Consider the following 21,060-nt stretch of genomic DNA (forward strand, 5'->3'; position numbering starts at 1 on the left):
ATAAAAGCTGGAAAACACATTTTCTCACATTTGGGTGTTCCTAATATGGATGTGAATACAAGTGGAAATATTAACTGGGTCTCTTGTGCGGAGGAGGACTGTCTTTACTTTCAACCTGAACGCAGGCATCTGTCACAGCGACACGAATGTTTGGAGTTTGAGTGGAAAAGTTTAGACGTGTCTACTTCGTGGGAAGCTGCTAATAACTTCCTGGCAGGGTTCTGTCTAATACATATTGTGAGGCCGTGGGCAATAGAAATGTAGAGTACACAGAAAATGAAACAAATGAGTCGCGAAACATAAGTGGTGTACAGTATCTGATTCCACTGTGGAGTTTGTGTTGACAAAATGTGGATTATTCTTCAGAAAAAGAAAAAGTTTGCTTCTACTTCTTCTTTACTCAATCCATAAAAAAAAGCATAACTTGTTTTAAGGGGCTGTGATTGATGAACTCCATTTCCATCCCTTTAAATCGCTCAAAATATTCATTTGAGTCTTGGATTGATTACGTGACCTGAATATCACACTCCCCCTCTTGTATGGAAATACGGTTCAATTGTTACAGGAAAATCGGGGACCTTTCAGAATTTACATTATTATTATTATTCTTTTGATTAGACTCTAAATTGCCCCTAGGTGTGATTGTGAGTGCGGCTGTTTGTCTCTATGTGCCCTGCGATTGCCTGGCAACCAGTTCAGGGTGTACCCCGCCTCCTGCCCGTTGACAGCTGGGAAAGGCTCCAGCACTCCCCGCGACCCTTGTGAGGATAAGCGCCTAAGAAAATTTTGGGATTATTATTCTTAATACTATTCAGGGGGGGTTCAAAATCACTTTTGTCCTGTTTGTTAAAACGTGACATGACAAACATGAAGTGGTAGCAGTACGTTTTGTACATCAATGAAAACTGCTCAGGGCGGCACAGTGGCACATTTGGAAAGCATTGGCCTCACAGTTCTGAGGTCCCGGGTTCAATCCCAGACCTGCCTGTGTGGAGTTTCCATGTTCTCCCTGTGGCTGCATGGGTTTTCTCCGGGAACTCTGGTTTCCTCCCACATCTCCAAAACATGCAACTTTAATTGGACACTCTAAATTGCCCCTAGGTGTGACTGTGAGTGCGGCTGTTTGTCTCGAAGTGCCCTGCGTTTGGCTGACAACCAGTTCAGGGTGTACCCGGCTCCTGCCCGTTGACAGCTAGGATAGGCTCCAGCACTCCCATGACCTTCGTGAGGATAAGCAGCTAAGTACTCTGTATTAATTATAAAATACATCTTAACGCAGAGTGAAAACAGCCCTCTCTGGTGGCCAGCTGCGCCCAATCTAGTCGCGCGCTGGCTTTGCTGGAGCGGCATTCTGGCACACCGAGGGTTAAAGTGAGCTAGCGGAGCCTGAGAGAAATAAAGCCTGGCAGCGGGATCAGTCCGCACTCCCACATGGCGTCTAGCTGGATCCGGCGCACTCCGAGGGGGGAGCACTCGAACCCAGCCCGCAGCAGTCCCCATGTCTTAACTTGTTGATTCTGCGGACGAGGACGTCTTGTTTAAAAAGCGAGAGGAAGGGAGGAGAAAGTGGCAACATTTGCATCATGTCTCCACGCCGCTCATGATGCCTTCATCGCATCCGAGCCCAGTGCAGCAGATCCGGACGGGTTCGCCAGCTTTACGCGCGGGTCTGGTTGAAATGAAGTCGCCGCAGGTCCACGGCATCATCCGGGCTGCACGGGAGACACGTATGGAACACTTCATTTGCTTGCTTCCTTTATGTTTGCAACACTGTCCTCTTCCCGCAGGCTCCGAATATGCGCTCAACTTTATTATGACAACCCGCCTGACCGCTTGAATTCGTCATGAGTGAAGTTGCTGGCTTGTCTTTTGTATTTGAAAGCATCGTTTCAGCACTAGACAGCGACACATAAATCAGAACTGGACAGCTCACAAACTGTCCAAAAATTCTTTAATTCTTCCTCAAAAATGTACATGGGAGTTTGCGTTGGGACCCGTTGCAAAAAAATAATAATAATAATTGAGAGGAAAATGCTTTGTGCTGGAATATGGCTGAGAAATAGATTAAATAGTACAGTATATGGTGTCCCTAGAAACTGGACACATTTTCGAGAAATGACAATTCAATTGGAATATTGTCGAGTACCTTCAATATGAATTCAAACATGATTCACTTTGGAAAATTCATGTGAACTTGAAGAAATAACTTCACTTTGCCATCATGGGACCTGTATCCAGATTTTAGGGAGACTACAATGAAAAAAAATGATAATTTGGTCACAAATTTGGTAAACTGTTATTATTTTCCCCTTTTGTCCCCTGTGACAATTAATACTGGCATGATTGATCTTATAATGTTTTTACTTTGGACAAAATATGTATCGAAAGACTCCTCAGCATGATGCAGCGCAATGACGGCAAAATACAGTGAACGCATTATGAAGTCATTGACGTTAGCTAGCAGTATTATATTCATAAAGGCTGATTTTTGCACACAGTATCACTCTTGTGCTGGATCTGATTAAGTTCTGTACGCGCCACATTTGCAAGCGAGTCCCACTAAAGTCCTGCAACATGTAAGTCCAGTTTATCAGTGGGATCTCCCGCGTCCGCCCTCGTCAGCAAGAACAGCGTCTGTGCCTCCTAAAGCAGATTAAGATTTCCATTCTGTTCTCTGATGAGTGGATAAACCCCACTGGCATTGCTACTGCTGTAGGACACTGCTGGAGGTGCCCCAAATGCACCTTGATCGTAAGTGAACCCCGTTTATACGCCAGACCAGCACCCCGTCCGTGAAATTCCTGGATATGCAGCGATCCTAGAATCGTTTTAACACATGATTCGAGTCATTAAAGCACAGCTGATCTTTGAAAAAAAATGTGTTGTTGTTGTTGTCGTTGCAGTCACGGGAATAGCGTGCAGACCCTGATGAGGTCATCCAAAGGGCCAGGTCTCGTTAACCCCCGTCCCGTCATGACCGACTGATCGACTTGAGCGAAGATGATCAAAGTGGCATCGAGGTCGTCCTGCGCGCAGCCCCCGGACGCGGTGGACATCATCCGGAGCAAGCACACCCGCCGGGTGAGGCTCAACGTCGGGGGTCTCCTCCACGAGGTCCTGTGGAGGACGCTGGACCGGCTGCCCCGCACGAGACTGGGCAAGCTGCGGGACTGCAACACCCACGACTCCATCATGGAGATATGCGACGACTACAGCCTGGAAAGCAACGAGTACTTCTTCGACAGACACCCCGGCGCCTTCACGTCCATCCTGAACTTTTACCGCACGGGGAAGCTGCACATGATGGAGGAGATGTGCGCCCTGTCCTTCAGTCAAGAGCTGGACTTCTGGGGCATCGACGAGATCTACCTGGAGTCCTGCTGCCAGGCCAGGTACCACCAGAAGAAGGAGCAGATGAACGAGGAGCTCAAACGGGAGGCGGAGAACATGAGGGAGCGCGAAGGCGAGGAGTTTACCACCACGTGCTGCTCGGAGAAGAGGAAGAAACTTTGGGACCTCCTGGAGAAGCCCAGCTCGTCTTTTGCCGCTAAGGTAGAGGCCGAGTCCTGACGCGTACACGCAAATCCCGCACAAGCATCTTCCTATTATTGTACTGGCTGTCAAACTGCACAGCAGTATCATAATTACATTTTTTATGTATGATGAAATCCCGATTTAGTGGTCACGCATTCGCAACTTCTGTCGTCCGCTGGGAAATATTCACTGTTTTAGTGCTCAGCTCAAAGCCGTCACATTTTGACGCCATCTCAGTGCCAAAAAATGAGATTAAAGTGAGTTCAGAACTTCATTAAACAAAAAAAAAAAGTAGTGCTTTGCTACCATCTACAAGGAAATTTGAACATTTTAGGGCAGCTCAGCTGGTAAAGCGTTGGCCTCACAGTTCCGAGGACCCGGGTTCGATCCCGGCCCCGCCTGTGTGGAATTTGCATGTTCTCCACGTGCCTGCGTGGGTTTTCTCCGGGCACTCGGGTTTCCTCCCACATCCCAAATACATGCAACACTAATTGTACACTCTAAATTGCCCATAAGTGTGATTGTGAGTGCGGATGGTTGTTCATCTGTATGTGCCCTGCGATTGGCTGGAAACCAGTTCAGCGTCTGCCACGCCTCCTGCCCGTTGACAGCTGGGATGGACTCCAACACTCCCCGCGACCCTCTTGAGGATAAGCAGCAAAGAAAATGGATGCATGAACATTTTAGGGGGAAAGCTGTATTGTCTTTCTCCTTCCTTAAAATGTATGGACAGAAAAACTCGAGAGCTGTCTGCCCGAAAAGAGTAAGTATCACGTGAGGGATACTTTTAAGTTCCAGAAAATGGTGGGTGGCTCAAATAAGCCTCGTTGAGTGCCTTTTTCCACCGCATTGAGTGGCGATAATAGCGAAATTGCCTTCCGCCGTTTTTCTAAAGACCTCGTCCTTTGAACGCAACGGATACTCAGAATACAAAGCAAGGGGGTTTGTTTTTACTCACAGCAACGCAAAGGATCAAAATCACTCTACAGCCAAAGGTAGAGAGGTGTTCATCCAAAATGCCGTACGGTCATTGTTTGAATGGATCGTTTCTTCCCTTTTATCGCACCTTCACCGGAACACAAATATTCTCGAATGGGATTCCGCGAGAACTCTGCAAGCAGCGGACTCCAATTATGGTGTGAAAAACGTATTTGGGTCGTTAACGTAAATTATTCTGCTCTTGTGCTGTCACACTCGTTCCATTCAAACAGGAATGTTTTGGCGTTTGTGAGCAAAAACAACACGTGCTAATTGCAACGTTTCACTCTAGTCCAAAAAAATACTGAAAGGCCTCTCGGTACAATTTGTGGCACTCACTGGGTGACAAATATGATGAAATATCACAATATCAATAGCAGTATCTCACAACCTTTGAGTTGAGTCCAAGCTATATTTTACACTGAAAATGTTTGACGTCACGCAACCCAGCAAAAATGTCATTAAATGTTTATACAAGATACTCGCGGTTTGGTACTGGGTGATTCACCGATGAAAAATTGGTTTTCTTTAGTTTTTTCATTGTTTCCCCTTTTGTTTTTTTGGACCATTTTTTGGGGGAACCAACTGTTATAAAGTTTATTGACAGTTTATCCCCCACTTATTCGAGAATTTCAATTTTAAGGTTTAAAAGAACTGGTCGCCAGCTGATCACAGGGCACGTGTAAACAAAGAACCATTCACACCTATGGGCAATTTAAAGTGCTCAAATAACACAAGATGCATGTTTGCACGTTGGGAGAGGAAACTGGAGTAGAACTGAACTCCATTGACAACATAACTGCATATTTAATACAGTTCACTAAGATAAGTGAAATACTGAAAATATTTATCACCATGATGGAATTTATTCATACATGAATGGTAGTGTATACTGGATGAAAAACATTGAAGAAATATCACAATAACCGCCGTATGTAAACGAAGAATTGACATAACACATACTGGAACGTTTTATTTAGATTACATTCAAATTTGCCATTAAGTCATCAACTGGACGTTGGAGAATTCTGACCAGTCTAGGATGGAGCCCGCCTTTTACTCAAAGTCAGCCAGGATAGGCTCCGGCTCTCACGTGACCCTGGACAGGACAATTGAATGGAAAATGGATCATCTAAAGTACCAGTGAAAAATTGAGCTTATTTTTGAATCAGTATCTGTGTTGTTATCTATGTAAAGTCAGCCTTCCCAGGTTATGGTCAAATGATTGATCAATGAATGTTTTGTAATGCAATGTAAGACAAATAGAGTGCAGCACTTAACTCCTACCACATGGGGCGCTGTGGATTCCGTCTCACTGTTACGACATCAAAAGAAGAGCAACTTCTCGTTAGCTGCAGAAAGTTTAGCTACAATCACATTTATTAGCTCAGAAACAAGGACGTAGAATAAAATCTAGACTACGCACAGACCCCTTCACATTGCAATTCGCATTCAGCTTCCGGTCAGGGCAAAACATTGCTTTGGGTACTATTTCACGTGAAAGTTAACATCCTTTGATATCCTTATAATTGTACATTGTGAAACATATTATTGGAATACGTTTGGTTTAGCTTTTTTGGTGTCAATATGGTTCATTCTTGTTGCGCTGTTAGCTGTCAAAACCGTGCAAGCAATCGCAAAGAAGAAACTTTTCACCGGTTAGTGGGTTTCAGTTCAAACTTCATAATTAATTATTAGAATTATGAATGTGGTGAATATATCATTACAATATTATGAAGGTCTGTATCTCCCATTACATATGTATGTGTCAATGTATCTTTTCAACCTTCCTGGGCATGCTGCAAATTTTTAGATTATATTTCTGTCTGTAATGAACCAAAACATGCCAAGTATATAGATTTATCGCATCGTTTTCCATAACAATATGTGTATTGTTTACCTTGCTTTTTGACCATGGCGGAACCAATGTTGGATGCAGAGTGTTCAGTCTAGTTTCTATTCTACGTCATTGCTCAGAACAATCCATTTGGAGCCCTTCCTAGTTGACTGGGCAAGAGGTGGGGGCACACCCTGGAATGGTTGCCAGCTAATGGGAGAAAATCATTGACTTAATTAATTGATTGTGAACTTTGAAGGAAACACTGTCCAATCAAATGCCCATCATTTCTTATATTGGATGTCGTTAGATGGATCCAGTGGGTGTAGTTATTTTCCATCATGTGGAATGAAGGTGTCTAATGTTAAGACAGAGAAGGAGGGGTGGGAGGGCATATTTCAGTTTCCTTCTCGAGGGTATAAATCTCTGCGCTTTGACGAACAGTCTGACGTTCCTTTTGCCTGAATTGGTGCTTTTCATCTGTTCCTTTGAGCTGCAGGAGGGAGAAGTAATGAGGAAAAAAAAAGAAGAAGAAAGGTTACACTCAAAAGTGAAAAATAATTCTCCAAGTACAACTTATTCCGTTTCATATGGGCTTGGAGAACTAATTTTGTGCTATAGATAATCAATAATGTCTCCCAGCTGTCTTTCCCTTGGAGGGCCAGACATCTTGCTGCTCCCACTTTTGGAAGTCAATTAAAACCCTTTATAAATGGTGCTTTTTTTTTTTTTTTTTTTAGATTAATATATGACAGCTTTCATTGTCTCTCATTATTGGATTTGTTTATAGTGTGTGTGAGCATCTTTCCGGGTTATTAATGAACGCTTGTTTTTGGCGATGGAACGGCTGGCGCCTTTTGTTTATTTAATGTCACGTATTTATAGACGCACCCGTCTTCATTACGCCGGCTTCCTTTCTGTCCCCTCCTCAATCATCCCGCTCATTAACACGCTCTCGGCCCACGCCGCGCTTAATAGACTCTGGGAAGCCGTTCTCAATTAAAATATGGATTCACGAGACCCTGCTCCTTATTACCATTGCGGGAGCTCAGTGAGTTTGGACGTTCGCAGAGGTTGGCCTTTTCATTACTGTCCTCCACATTCAGCAGGGAGCGTACCCAAGGAAGGTTTTTAGATATTCCGTGCAACACTCCTTGAGTCGGCCCGTCGGCCTTTGATTTTTTTTTCTTATTTTTTTTCCACACTGTTACTCGGACTGATAGTTGGACCGTGCATCATTGGCTGCGCCGTACATTGTAACGTGTCCGCAAGAGAGCGGAGCTTCTCAGTATTCCCGAAACAAGACACCGCGGTCAAAACAAGACCGGAAGAAGCTTCAAACACCTCCGTGCACGGAGTTTCCTGCATAATTTATCGAGCTCATCTATAGGGATAACCTGGGCTATCCCTGACCTTGTACATATACTGTAGCTCCTAATTATGATTTTTTTTTTTTCATCTAAATAGATCACATTGCTGTCTCGGTGACACTTGCTGCCCCGCCGCTCCCCCTAGAGATCACTGATGCGTTTAATTTTAGTTACAGAGCATACGTTTAATTATCAGCAGTGGTGGTTTTAAATACCAGGACGACTGAAGCACTCTCTCATGCATTTCCTTGAATTGGAGTATTTCTTCCAGTTGTAATTTAAAAAAAAAAAAATAACTTTTTACTTCCACTACAGTACAGGAGTTGAATCAATAGTTTATTTATTCATTGCACAATTGTCTGTACTTGTACTCCAGTGCTGAGTGTCAGTACTTTTCTCCACATCTGCTTATTACTTTTTTTTTTTTTTAAAGTTTAAAATCTCAGGTATCGCTAACGATCATGTGCTTGATTGTAGAAGCAAATGCCGGAAAGAAACTGGAGTAAATATGAAAGTGGACCGTGGAAGAATGCCCAATGTTAGCTGGGTAAGGTTGAAATAAACCAACAAGCGGAGATTAGTTACTTACAAATGACAACATTCGGCTACTGTTTTATGGAAATAAACGTAACGTAAAATCCAACAGGTGTAGTGGGAAAAACCAAACGCATACTATGAACTATCCGTAACTATAGATGGGATTTAGCATGGTTAGCCAAGGAGGATGCTAATAAATCGATGCTATCTCCGAAGCTCATTAGGAGAGTTTGACTGGAGAAAAACAATAATATGAGATAAATTACTACTTATTGCGTTAGCTTTTAGTGGTTCCATATAAAGTCCACAAGAGACCGGATATTAACAGGAAAAGGCATATTTGAATGTAAAGGAGAAGACGATAAAAGTATTTGAACTCATGGAGGTAAAATCTCATCCGCTCATACAATGGCGGTTCATGAACTTCAAATTTCAATTCATAAGTAGCTTTCGCAGTCTTCTGTACAAGCGTATTGTTCCTCAATGTTACCACTCGACCTCGTATTCGGATCTCCCGTATTTCTTTGCTCAGGTGTCTTTTTCAAAACTATCTTGATTGCAATGTCACTCACCTGAGCAAATACCGTACATGCTCAGACATTTACTCTGCTGCTGTTCACAAAGCACTTTTAAAGCAAAGCCGAGGACCGTGACCGACTATTCTTTGTCCTGTTTCCTGGAAATGTTTGCAGTTCAAATCGGCAGCTCATGACGCGCCCGATGAGCCTAACGTGCTGAGGACTGGCTCATGATTTAGTTCTCCGTGAAGGAACAAAAGTTACACAGTGGCACATAAAGGTGTTATTGTTTAATTGACGTGTTGCAAAGGCTTGTTCCCAAACACTGTCTCTGCCTCATTTATTTTTCAGTGCTGATGAAATTTTAATTGCCCATTAATAAGGACTCGCTTGATGCCAGGAAGAGAAGGACTGTATGATGCAGAATGTATATAACCCCACGTGTCTCGTCAAGCCGATCCAGTATAAGATATAAAGTGACGGGATCGCTCTCACTCGGCCGAGCCGTTCTCGCACCGAAGCAGCATCAAAGAACGCCGCGTATCCCCCCCCGCGTTGGATCGCATGACTTCCTGCTTTGAAGTGTTGAGGCGTTATTGAATAGTTTTATGCCCACTTGAGTCTGCTCTGCTGATCCACCTCGGGCCTGCCCACTAAATAATTCAACAAACAATATGGGCTTTAGGAAAACTTGCAGGTAATCAGCGCATCAATAAAAGATCAGCTCTTGTTGCTGCGGTACTGTACATGCTAAGTGTCTGTTGTTATTCATTTATTTCTGAGCTGCGAGATGTTCTGAGTACAGTTTGTGCGGGACTGAGCATGGTTGGTTTGATCGGAAGCAGTTCAGTCGCAAAGCGTTGAGCGGCCGCCGCTCCCCGGAAATGAACGCCGTCCCAAAAATCGGGCCCCAAATGGCCACTTTTCCGCGGCGCTCACTGAACAGTAAAGAACATTACTCTGATGTGCTCGCGTTCCTCGTGAAAAAGAACGCTTGGCACGCACGGGGGGTGTTGGGGGTGGTCAAGCAAAGAAAGTTTGTAAAGTTAAATACATTTGCAGCCCTTGCGCTGTCCTAGAATAGCAAAACTACCAATCCCCTGCGGACAAATGATTTTCACAGGCTATGGCCACAAAAATCACACGTTGAGTCTTCCTGATACTGGAGCAAGTATTTGTCTTTTAGCCACACCACATTTGATGTTTGGGCTTATAAATGCTAGAAAAAAAAAACATGTAAACCGATAAATTGGAGCTGAGCTAGTAATATCTGCAATCATTGACTTGTAGACTGACTAATGTACATCACACTGTTAGCGTTAGCGGTGCTGCGTGTAGTAGCTGACAATCTGGAAAAATACTGAGACTGAGAGACTCCGCAAGTGAGAACTACATAGTTCTCAGTCTCGGCACAATCTTAGTAATTATCTTCAAACATATATAATGTATTTACACTATAACAAATTTCTGAATTTCACTGTATGTGACTTTCTGAAGAATTTTTGCCTTTTTGGCCCTTTTATCATTTTTGAGAGAAGAGCTTAGTGAGACTTTCGGGACTTTTTCAAAGGATCAGAATTCATGTCTCCTTGAGGCCTTTCCGTGCTCCCCTCCTCTCACAATCTTTGGACCAGAAACGAAGAGCGAGCTGTAAAAAAAAAAAAAAAAAAAAAAAATAGACATTCTTTACGTGCCTGAGGCTCGTTCTCCTAATTGCCGGAGAAGCTTCTCCCGTCGGAGATTCAGCCATGACTGCAGGCGGCTTCCCGTCCTTCTCACCGCACATCTGATATGCCCGATGGACTGCACTTTGAGCACTTCGTAGCTCGTGTCGTCCGAGATGCGTTCGAGCGAACCGCTGCGTGCTGCTCCCTGCTGACCATTCGCTCCAAAAGTCCCGTTGGGGTTGTGAAGCCTTTTTGGTGAAAATGGGAAGTGGGGGGGTGGGGGGATCAATGGCGGAGACATTAAGTTGTACGGCAAGCCGGCGTGAGCGAGGACACACCCCGACCGGCCATTAGCGAGCCTCTCGGATGTGTGACTTCCGAGAAGAGTACCGTTGCATGTAGTACTGTGTCACAGAGATCCATCCCAGTGTAACGGTACAATCTCTGTGGCGGCGAGTAATGGAGCAAACAGTTTCCGCTCGCTAGCTTCCACTATTAATAAGCAGGCATGGGACAAGCCAACAGGGTGTGCTTTATGAGCGTGTTGCCGGGTGACACCATCGCTTGCCTTGAAATAGCATCAATCGATGGCACACCACTGACTCCCAGCTGGCCCGACCGGTCGCTGGGCCGTGTGCGTCGGCCAATGGCTGCACACACTTGCGAAAAGTAAGACGCAAGCAACACCTCTAGCTCTTCGTTCCGTGTTCTTCATCGTTCTGGTTCTCTCGTTTGTCCTCCATTCTCCTCGTCTTCTTACTGAAGTGGACTCGCTTGCATTTCAATGGGCACTTTGTAAAAATCTCCGTGGTTGACAATGATGGAAATTAACAATTAATGCATTCAAAAATATTTCCATGGGCTCTTCTCTCTCAATGCGCTGAAGTCCTTTTGTGATACGGTGACAAAATATGAAAACTCACTGATGCCGTTTATTGCTAAAAATCTGGAAAGGTTTTTTTGTGAAGGCTTGAGAAGTTTTGAGTCCAACAGCAACATTGCCAAGAAACAGTTTTATACTTTAGATTATTGCTTCAAAAAATGTATTTTTGTATCTTTTGAAGGTGTTTTTTTTTCTGAAATATAAGCTTAATTTTGTCCGAACTAAGATAAGTGTTTCATTCAAACTTTTTATATGCAGATTTAAGATGGTTCATTAAGCTTATCTGAGGCATTCAACCTCGAAAACACTTTTTTTCTGTATAAGTAATGAACTGTACTTATTTTTAATAATATTCATAAAGTGAAAATTCAGGCGGCATGGTGTCTCAGCTGGTAAAGTGTTGGCCTCACAGTTCTGAGGTCCCGGGTTCGATCCGGGCCCCGCCTGTGTGGAGTTTGCAAGTTCTCCCCGTGCCTGCGTGGGTTTCTTCCGGGTACTCCGGTTTACTCGCACATCCCAAAAATATGCAACATTAATTGGACACTCTTAATTGCCCCTAGGTGTGATTGTGAGTGCGGCTGTTGTCTGTCTCGATGTGCCCTACGATTGGCCAGCAACCAGTTCAGGGTGTACCCCGGCTCCTGCCCGTTGACAGCTGGGATAGGCTCCAGCACTACCCGTGACCGTCGTGAGGATAAGCGGCAAAGAAAATGAATGAATGGATGGATGAAAACTCATGGCTCAATGATGAGAAAAATCCATCCATCCATTTTCTGAGCCCTCATCCTCATGAAGGTCGCGGGAGTGCTGGAGTCTATCCCAGCTGTCAGCGAGCAGGAGGCGAAGTACACCCTGAACTGGTCGCCAGCAAATCGCAGGGCACATAGAAACAAACAGAAACACTCATAATCAAACCTAGGGGCAATTTAGAGTCTCCAATTAATGTTGCATGTTTTTGGGATGGGGGAGGAAACCCCCGCAGGCATGGGGAGAACATGTGAACTCTACACAGACACCGCGCTGCTCTATATGTAGAGACAAGGTGAGAAGTTCGTTCATCCGAGAGGGGCTCGGAGTAGAGTCGCTGCTCCTCTGCATGCCGTGGCTGGGGCACCTGATACTGTTGCCCCATTGGCGCCTCCCTGATGAGGTGTTCCGGGCACGTCACACTGGGAGGAGACCCCTGTGGACGACCCAGGACACATTGGAGAGACTACATCTCTCAGCTGGCCTGGGAAGACAGCTGTTGTATAAATCTTCCATGGATGGTGGTCCAACATATTTGTTGAGCACTGAAGAAATCTTACTTTCTACAGAGTCTTTCTACATTTAGTGGCATTTGAGGATATCTTTTATTTTCTTCATCATAATTGTGCGACTACATCTGGATGCAATCAGCAGTGTGTATTGGCAAACGCAGACTAATGGAGCAGCGCACAAAGCAGAGACATTAGCATTATTGATCGTAAGCATGCCTTTGATGGCGTTTGATGAGCGTGAAGAAACACACTAATGGAAAGTTACTTTCGGAGGAGAGGGGCCGCGCATCAATAAACAACAGCACACCATCAAGTGCGTACTGTGGAGGATTACACACTCTGATGTCTATTTCATTGTTTGTATCTGTCTGCCTACGTGTTTACCTTTCATGGCAGCACAGTGGACAAGTGTTTGGCATGTCTGCCATGCCTTACAATTCAGAGGTTCAAGGTTTTGAACCCTGGATCTTCCAGAATGACGTTTACGCGTTTGTGTGCATGTGTGGATTTTCTTAAGGTACTTTGTCTTCCCCCTACATAAAAAAAAAAAGCATATTAGGTTGATTCTGTATTTCCCAACTTTTTTCAGCCAAGGCACATATTTTTAAGAAGTTTTTAACAGCAGAGCAACATAATTGTCACTTTATGTCAATGTAGTAGATACAGTGGGAGGGGGAAAAAAAGTATATGAACCCAATGAAAATTTTTCCAGCGGCATGGTGACTCAGCTGGAAAACGTTGGCCTCACAGTTCTGAGGTACTGGGTTCAATCCCGGGCCCACCTGTGTGGAGTTTGCAAGTTCTTCCCATGCCTGCGTGGGTTTTCTCTGGGCACTCCGGTTTCCTCCCACATCCCAACAACATGCAACATTAATTGGACATTGGTGTGATTGTGAGTGCGGCTATTTGTCTTGATGTGCCCTGCGATTGGTTGGCAACCAGTTCAGGCTGTACCCCGCCTCCTGCCCGTTGACAGCTGGGATAGGCGCCAGCACTCCCCGCGACCCTTGTGAGGATAAGCGGTGAAGAAAATGGATGGATGGGTGGAAATTGTTGCATTTCTGCATTAGTTTGTGAGAAATATAGAATGATCTTCATCAAGAATATACAAACTGAGTCTAGTTAAACTCATACTAGACATTAACCAGGTAGACAATCACAGGGGAGAGGAGGGAAGCCATTAATACGGTAGTATATAATAATTGGTTGACCCCCCCACCCCTTTCACGTTTTAGCAGCAATAACCTCAACCAAACATTTCCTGTCTTGCACATCACTTGTGCGCAACGATCGTGACACATTTTGGACTTTTCCTCTTTACAAAGCTGTTCCAGTTCATCAAGGCTAATAGACACAGATGTAGATATTCTTGAAATATCATATATTTAGATTCAGGAAACACCTGCTTCTACAATTACAAGGTTGATATTTTAAAAATGACTGTCCTGGTATTGTACTTGACAAAATTTAAGAAAGCAGTCCTGAAAACTAACAGATCGATGGGTGGCTAGAAGGAAATTGAGACAAATTCTTTTGAAAGTGGAAAGTTGGCTATAGCTCTGCTCGCATAGATTACAAGTTTCCTCTTCAAGGAGGGTGCAAAATGCCCCATTGAAATGTTCGCGCCACCGCGTGCTGGCCAACATTTCGCACATACCAGTTGAATTAATTGAATTCCAAAGTCTTCATAAGTTGCCAAAGGTCCTTGCCCTATAAATGATTCTTAGAGAAGCCATTTGGAGCCTGTGTTGCAGCTGGAAGTTGGCGACCGTTAGCCCCTGCAACCTGCATTTGCTCTACGGTTGCCATGGAGAGTGGTGATGTACTACATGACATGAGCTTATCGTGTCAGCCACCTGGGGAAAAGACACACACACACACACACACACACACAGGTGGGCAAGCACTCCCCCCGACCCCCCCCAGTTCAATATCTCTTTCTGACAGATGACAAAAGCCACACTTTGCTTTTAGAGCCATCTCTTATCAGACTTTGGTCCGCGCGGTCAATCTTCGGTACGGCTGTGAGTTTAGGCGGCTGACATTTAAAAAGGTCAGGGGTCAAACAAGACGAGGAGCTAAAGACACGGCTACTTTGCTGCAAGGCTTCATTCATTATTTAGATGGGCCCGTCAGGGATAGCGCATCACTCAGGGAGATGTGGGATGACAAGTGGTCAGTGGAAAGCGGAAGTTTCCACTGAGTCCACTGAAGCCATTGCACGATAAAGCAAGCGCGCTGATGCTTGCGGCAGTCTGAGGCTGGAAAGGTCCATTTTTCTCCAAGACGCGACAAAGACGAATTCCACAAAACCATTTCATTGCATTCTACCCATCGCAGAGTTTACACAAGATGAGATGTGTGACACTTCTTCACAAAAGTCAGAATGTAGAACACGCTTTAAGGTAAACTTGTCATCAACCGGTGACAGCGGAACAAAAGAACTGGTTGAGCGTTTTCCACGAGCAGAGCCGTCACCTCACGCACGGATTCTGCAGTAGAAAAGTGTTTTGTTTGGCTCGGGCAGCGGACGTTGGCGCTGTCTCCGCTTGCCCTACGTCTTCCCTGCTCGCTCAGCGTGGTGTGCCTCGCTTCATTTGAAATGTCTCCATGGTAGACCGAAACTGAGGTGTCCATTGATATGTCTGCACCGATGTTTCCCAACCTTTTGAGCCAAGGCACATCCTGTATTCTATATTGGAAAAATCACACGACGCACCACTGCACCAAAACAGTAAAACAACCGCTAAAAAAATGATAAGTTTCTCCAACTTATATTCATTTATTATCAAATCTGGGCCTGTTTAGTTGGTACACATTAGTATACTGTGATACAGCATCAGGTAAATACCAATGAGGGTAGTCATAATGGCTATACCAGATTATTTGATTATTCATGTTACCATGCATTGTTGTTTAATGGAACAATGCTCTTGAATTAAGTATTCTATTCATGCAGTTGCTGTCAGGCTGACAAGCGACAATTACCGCCTGAACTTGATCCAGAACCTAATACCCGAAACGTCCTCGGACCAACTTAACTTAACACCAGACCTCACATCTGACACGCTAGACAGCAAAAATCTGTGTCACCTTGCGCTTGTTGCCAACGTGTCGCTTTACATCACTTGAGCAACGGCGGCGACATCACTGGCGGTACGTACGAGGAGAGTGAAGTCATCAGATGCTTCTCACTATTGACGTATGAAAAGTTCAGCTGAAATGAATACGAGGTCATCAACATATTTGGGATATTTGCATTCTCAGGGGAGTCCTGGTATGCTTGGGGAGTGGGGCGAAAGCTTCCGTCCTCACTTCAAATAAACAGCACAAGCCGATAGCATCATATGAGCAAAAAATAATAATAATAATAAAAAAGAACGGAGGCATCTGCAGTGCTCAAACGCAGGGATTGTTTCTGCCTATAATGGGAAACCACCACTGGGAAGCTCTGTTTGATTTCTGCATCATGTCCGCCCACTTGTTCTAATTCCCAAAGAAGTGAGTAACCTGGCCAAAGTGAGTCACTCAATAAAAACAGTGCATGAAAAGGACAAATATAAAGCAAGACGCTCACATGTTGTTTGCGATTCCCAAATTCACATTTTAACGAAACGTATTCTAAGATAGGTGACACGGTGGTTCATCTGGAAAATGCCAGCCTCACAGTTCTGAGGACCCGGGTTCAATCCCAGCTCTCCCTGTGTGGAGTTTGCATGTTCTCCTCGTGCCTGCGTGGGTTTTCTCTGCGTACTCCGGTTTCCTCCCACATCCCCAAAACATGCAACATTAATTGAACACTCTAAATTAATTGTGATTGTGAGTGCGGGTGTTGTCTCCATGTGCCCTGCAATTGCCTGGCAACCAGTTCAGGGTGTATCCCGCCTCTTACCCGTTGACAGCTGGGATAGGCTCCAGCACACCTGCGGCCCTTGTGAGGATAAACAGATAAGAAAATGGATGGATGGATATCTCAGCTATTCACTAAGAATCCCATCGTTCACGTGTTTTCTTATGCTTCACATAAGATGGCACTAAAGCCCTAGCAAATGGGGCAGGAGTGATTGGTGTAAAGGAAGTATTGTTGAACAGATGCATCTCGACTGAGAGTTAATATGTTTGCTCAGAGGTAATTTTAGCCCGGGTTGTTAGTAGAATTATGAAGCATCTCCAACATGTGCATGTATTTCCACATTTCCAGTATCCATCCATCCATTTTCCTTGCCACTTATCCTCATGAGGGTTGTGGGGAGTGCTGGAGCCTATCCCAGCTGTCAACGGGCAGGAGGCAGGGTACACCCTTAACTGGTTGCCAGCCAATCGCAGTGCACATGGAGACAAACAGCCGCACTAACAATCACACCTAGGGGCAACTTAGAGTGTCCAATTAATGTTGCATGTTTTTGGAATGTGGGAGGAAACCGGAGTGCCCGGAGCAAACCCACGCAGGCAAGGAGAGAACATGCAAATTTCACACAGGCAGTTCCGGGATTGAACCAGGGACCTCAGAACTGTGAGGCCAACACTTTACCGGTTGAACCACTGTGCCGCCCATTTCCAGTATATTCTTTTGAAATAAAATCACATGTGTATCATATACTGTTTCGGGATCATAGTTTGTGGTAAATTTACAGTTAAATTAATAATATAGGGAATTGTAAAAAATATATATATTTTCAGCATAACTGAAAACCCCCTTCACTGGATTTCCATAAATCCGACAGAGGAGTTTGATTTTTTGGAAATTTTTGTATTTTCTAAACCCCCAATTTTCTTTTTTTAAGAGACAATTTGGGGTGCTGCACATTCTCTCTTCCCGCCTAACACAAGCTGCTCAACAATGAAGCAGGAATCTACCGCTGTCTGGCGTCGTTCTCTGGCCTTGGCGGTCCACCGAGCGAGCGCTCTTGTCATTGTGTGAATTATAGATGAGTTTTTGGGGAAAAGTGTCCAAATCTCGGCGTGAGGCTCTTTGTTGTAATTTGACAAGGTGAAAAAGCACGACTGTTCATAGCGATGAGGATGTTGCTCATCCCTGTGCGGCACATCAGTGTTGCACCCAGCGCAGCCCCAACAAGCTCCCTACCTTTGCACTCCTTTCCCAAGGGCCTTCTATAAATAAATATACTTTCTCTCACATGTATCCCCCACAAAAACACACCTTTTTCCCACCCTGTCTGTAGCTTTCTTTTTGGCAGCCTGTAATGTTCCCACTCATTCTCCCCTGCCTGCCTTAAATAGACGCAGTCACGTTGATGGAAAGTAGTGGATTCTTTGTGACTATTGGAACCTGTTATGAATGTATTACATCACATCAAATGTGAAATACGCTCATCTCTCATTTCAATTTACGCAATTTCATCTCAGAGCTGTCTTAAAGGTTTTGCCTTTACAAAGCTGATGATGTTCGGTGTTGAGCGATACCGCCAGAGGATGCAATTATTATTATTTTTTGGTGACAATGGGAAAATCCCAGCAATAAAATCAACGAATTTTCATGAATGGGAAAGAAAACTCCTCATTTCATTAAACGTTGTAGCTGTTTGCAATATTTTGATGGTCACATATAGCTTAATGAGGGAGCAAAAAAGTATTCCATGGCTTTATTTGTTTATCTATTTATTTTGCTTATTGACCACTCGATGAAACTATAATTTTGAAACTTGTTTACATAAAGGTACCTGATACTTTAGGTATCCATGCAGAACAAAAATCTGTCCTTTCAAAGATGTGCATCATGTTCAAACAGTTCTGCACAAAACATAATCAAATTATCTTGCTGTGAGATGAAATACAGTCCGACGGCCAGAAACACATTTTAATAATACACCTCTCATTGTGCCTCTCAAGGTGCACATAATATAGGTACTGTCGTATTTTAACAGCATTTTAGGCCCACGGTTCAAGAGTAGCATTCAATATAGTTCAAATGTTCTTTCTGGGCCTGCTTTAGTTGTTACTGAAGAGCTGCTGTGCTTTCATCTAATGGCTCTTTGAGTTTCTCTTGATGGAACACAGCAAATGGACTTCTGAAGCTTCTCAGACGCACAATTTGATCCACCGAGGCACCATCGAGTCAGCAGTAAGGTGACACATCAACTGTGGCTGCATGTTAAGTAGACTGCCGACCACAAAATGAGAATAGATAATAGCCTCTATATGGATAAAAAGAATTATACAGTATAGCCAGTATAAGGGCGAGAGAGAGATAGTGAGACGTGATGTTGTAGGATGAGGGTTGGATGGGGGGGCCTTTTCTGGGTCATCATTGCTTCTGTTTAAAACTAACAAGAAGAGACTTTTTAGTTAATAGATGTTTGGTGAGAGTGTTACAGACCAACCTTCACAATGAAACTTTTCCCACCCTGCAAGTACTGTATTCAGATCGCACTTATATAGCATATAAAACATTATTGAATACGTATGCTAACAAATTTTAGTCCATCACAAAGCTCATGTGTACCGTTAGTTATTTTTCTCTTGAAGCAAGAAAAGTTTCGGAGCTTACAGTAAATGCGTGATGAAAAGTAAGCCGCTGGTCCTCCGCATCGAGAGCAGTGAGACGAGGTGGCTCAGGCATCTGGTTAGGACCCCTCCCTATCGCTGTGGATTTGCACACACATCTCACCCGGAGGAGACCCCGGGGAAATCCCAGGCCACGCTGGAGTGACTCTCAGCTGGTGTGGGAACACCTCGGGCTGCCCCTGGGAAAGGTGCACGAAGAGGCTGGGAAGAGGGAAGACTGGGCTTCCCTGCTTAAGATGATTCCTATCCTGCCCCACCCTGGATGAGTCAAAGATGGATGGATGTTGGATAAAACACACACACACAAACAAATGTAAAGTTCAGCAGGCTTGCACCACAATCACAAAGCAACAAACAATTATCCGTGTGTGGCGTAACATCGTAGACCACCTTGCTGTGTTATTCACATGCTGATATTGTTGGAATGATGCCCGTCCAGTGCAGTAACTAAAGCGCAAGTCAAATTGCCTTCTTGTAATTATATTGACAAGCATGGCGGCTGCCAGTGAGGCGCGTGAAGAGATGGTGTAAGTGATTACAGGCGTATTTGGGGCTGCTGAGACAAAGATAGAACTTGGGTATGAATGCCAGACATCATGTTTGGAGGAAATGAGGCACCGCTCAGGACCTGGGCCGGAAATGGGAGTCTAGTCAGGTTTGAGGGAAATATGAATGCAATAATGTACAGAGACAGCTTGGATGAAAATTTGCTCAATCTGTGTTAGGACAACAACTCAAAGCACAAGTCCAAAATATTTTTAAAAAGTGGCTTTTCAGACCTCAGTCTTACGCAGTGGCTGCTCTTGGGGGGCCAGACCCCCCTGTGCCCCTCATTGACCAAGTAGTTAGGGTGTGACCAGACTGGTCTGTCAGAAACATCGATTTGAACACAGAACGGATTAAACTCTTATCCAAGGGCCCCACTGGACTGTGATCACTGTCTTTTGTGCAGTAATTACAATCTACCACCTCATTCTTGGCACGCTCTTGACTTGGCAGAGGTCTGCATGCTAGGGAGTGCTATTCTGGCTATTCCGCTATTTCGGGGAAATGGCTCGTGTACTGGAATGATTATGCAGGTGTACCTAATGAAGCGGCTAACATACTGTAGCACTGAAGTGCTGTTCTGGCTGCACAGAGCAAGATCGAGAGAATTTCAACCAGGTTCACAGTAATCTCCAGAGAGCGACCCTCGGGAGCCTCTCTGCTCCCCCGTCTGCTGTCAAAGGCCTCCCGCTGCTCTCATTTCTGCTTTGCCTCCGCCCACCGGCCGCCAGAACCTCACCTTTCCACTAGCTGCTTTGAGATATAGGCCACCGAGATAATAGCTACGTTGGCTTTACTCTAAGTGGGCCGCAGTGGAGGAGAATAACAGCGAGGCATTCCAAGCTCCTGAAAAGTATCCTCCGTTCCACATCTGGACCACGACGGCCTCTCGAGCACCTTCATGGGGCGGACCCCAGCTGAGAATCGATCGCTTGTAAACTGAGCCCAGTGATGTACCTGTTAAGTCAGTGGGAAATTTGACTCAGCAACACGAGCGCTTCCGTAGGGGGCTCAGGAGGGAGAGTTTGGGGCGTGTCACTCTGTAGACGTCTCATAAAGATACAGCTTGACAGCTTTCATTACATGCCTGCCCTGGGAGTGGTCAGCTTCTCTTTCTCTTACAAGGCTCAAACACTACTTTTTATTGTATTTTGTTTACCGTGGTACAAATGAGATATTCTATTCATTATTTTTTAATATTTTTTTTAATAAACTATTGTGAGATTTATTTAAAAACTGTAAACTGGCTAACAAATAGCATTAACGTCTCTGTGTTTTAATGTAATTAAGATATTTGAACACAAATGGTGGGGCAACAGATAACATAATACATACAGTAAAAGTACGCACTGGCATATTTATTATCTGTGAAGAATGACTAATATTCGCACACACAAGCCAAAATG

General features: G+C 44.5%; 1 protein-coding gene and 1 long non-coding RNA gene across 2 annotated transcripts in view; one reads left to right on the forward strand and one right to left on the reverse strand.

The window, feature by feature from the left end:
- The first annotated feature begins 2,917 nt into the window (after window positions 1-2,917).
- LOC133508134 (potassium voltage-gated channel subfamily B member 1-like) overlaps window positions 2,918-21,060 on the forward strand; it is a 42,249-nt gene continuing 24,106 nt past the window's right edge. Inside the window, exon 1 of the mRNA XM_061833919.1 lies at window positions 2,918-3,552. Coding sequence (XP_061689903.1) covers window positions 3,001-3,552 — 552 coding nt within the window. The 5' untranslated portion in view covers window positions 2,918-3,000. The remainder of the gene's footprint in view (window positions 3,553-21,060) is intronic.
- LOC133508136 (uncharacterized) lies at window positions 5,418-6,560 on the reverse strand. Its single transcript, XR_009796992.1, has 3 exons — window positions 6,413-6,560; window positions 5,800-5,864; window positions 5,418-5,611 (listed from the first exon to the last, which is right to left on the reverse strand). It is a non-coding gene; the product is annotated as an uncharacterized LOC133508136 (long non-coding RNA).

Source organism: Syngnathoides biaculeatus, chromosome 10 (assembly GCF_019802595.1).
Source record: "Syngnathoides biaculeatus isolate LvHL_M chromosome 10, ASM1980259v1, whole genome shotgun sequence".
NCBI classification, from domain to species: domain Eukaryota; kingdom Metazoa; phylum Chordata; class Actinopteri; order Syngnathiformes; family Syngnathidae; genus Syngnathoides; species Syngnathoides biaculeatus.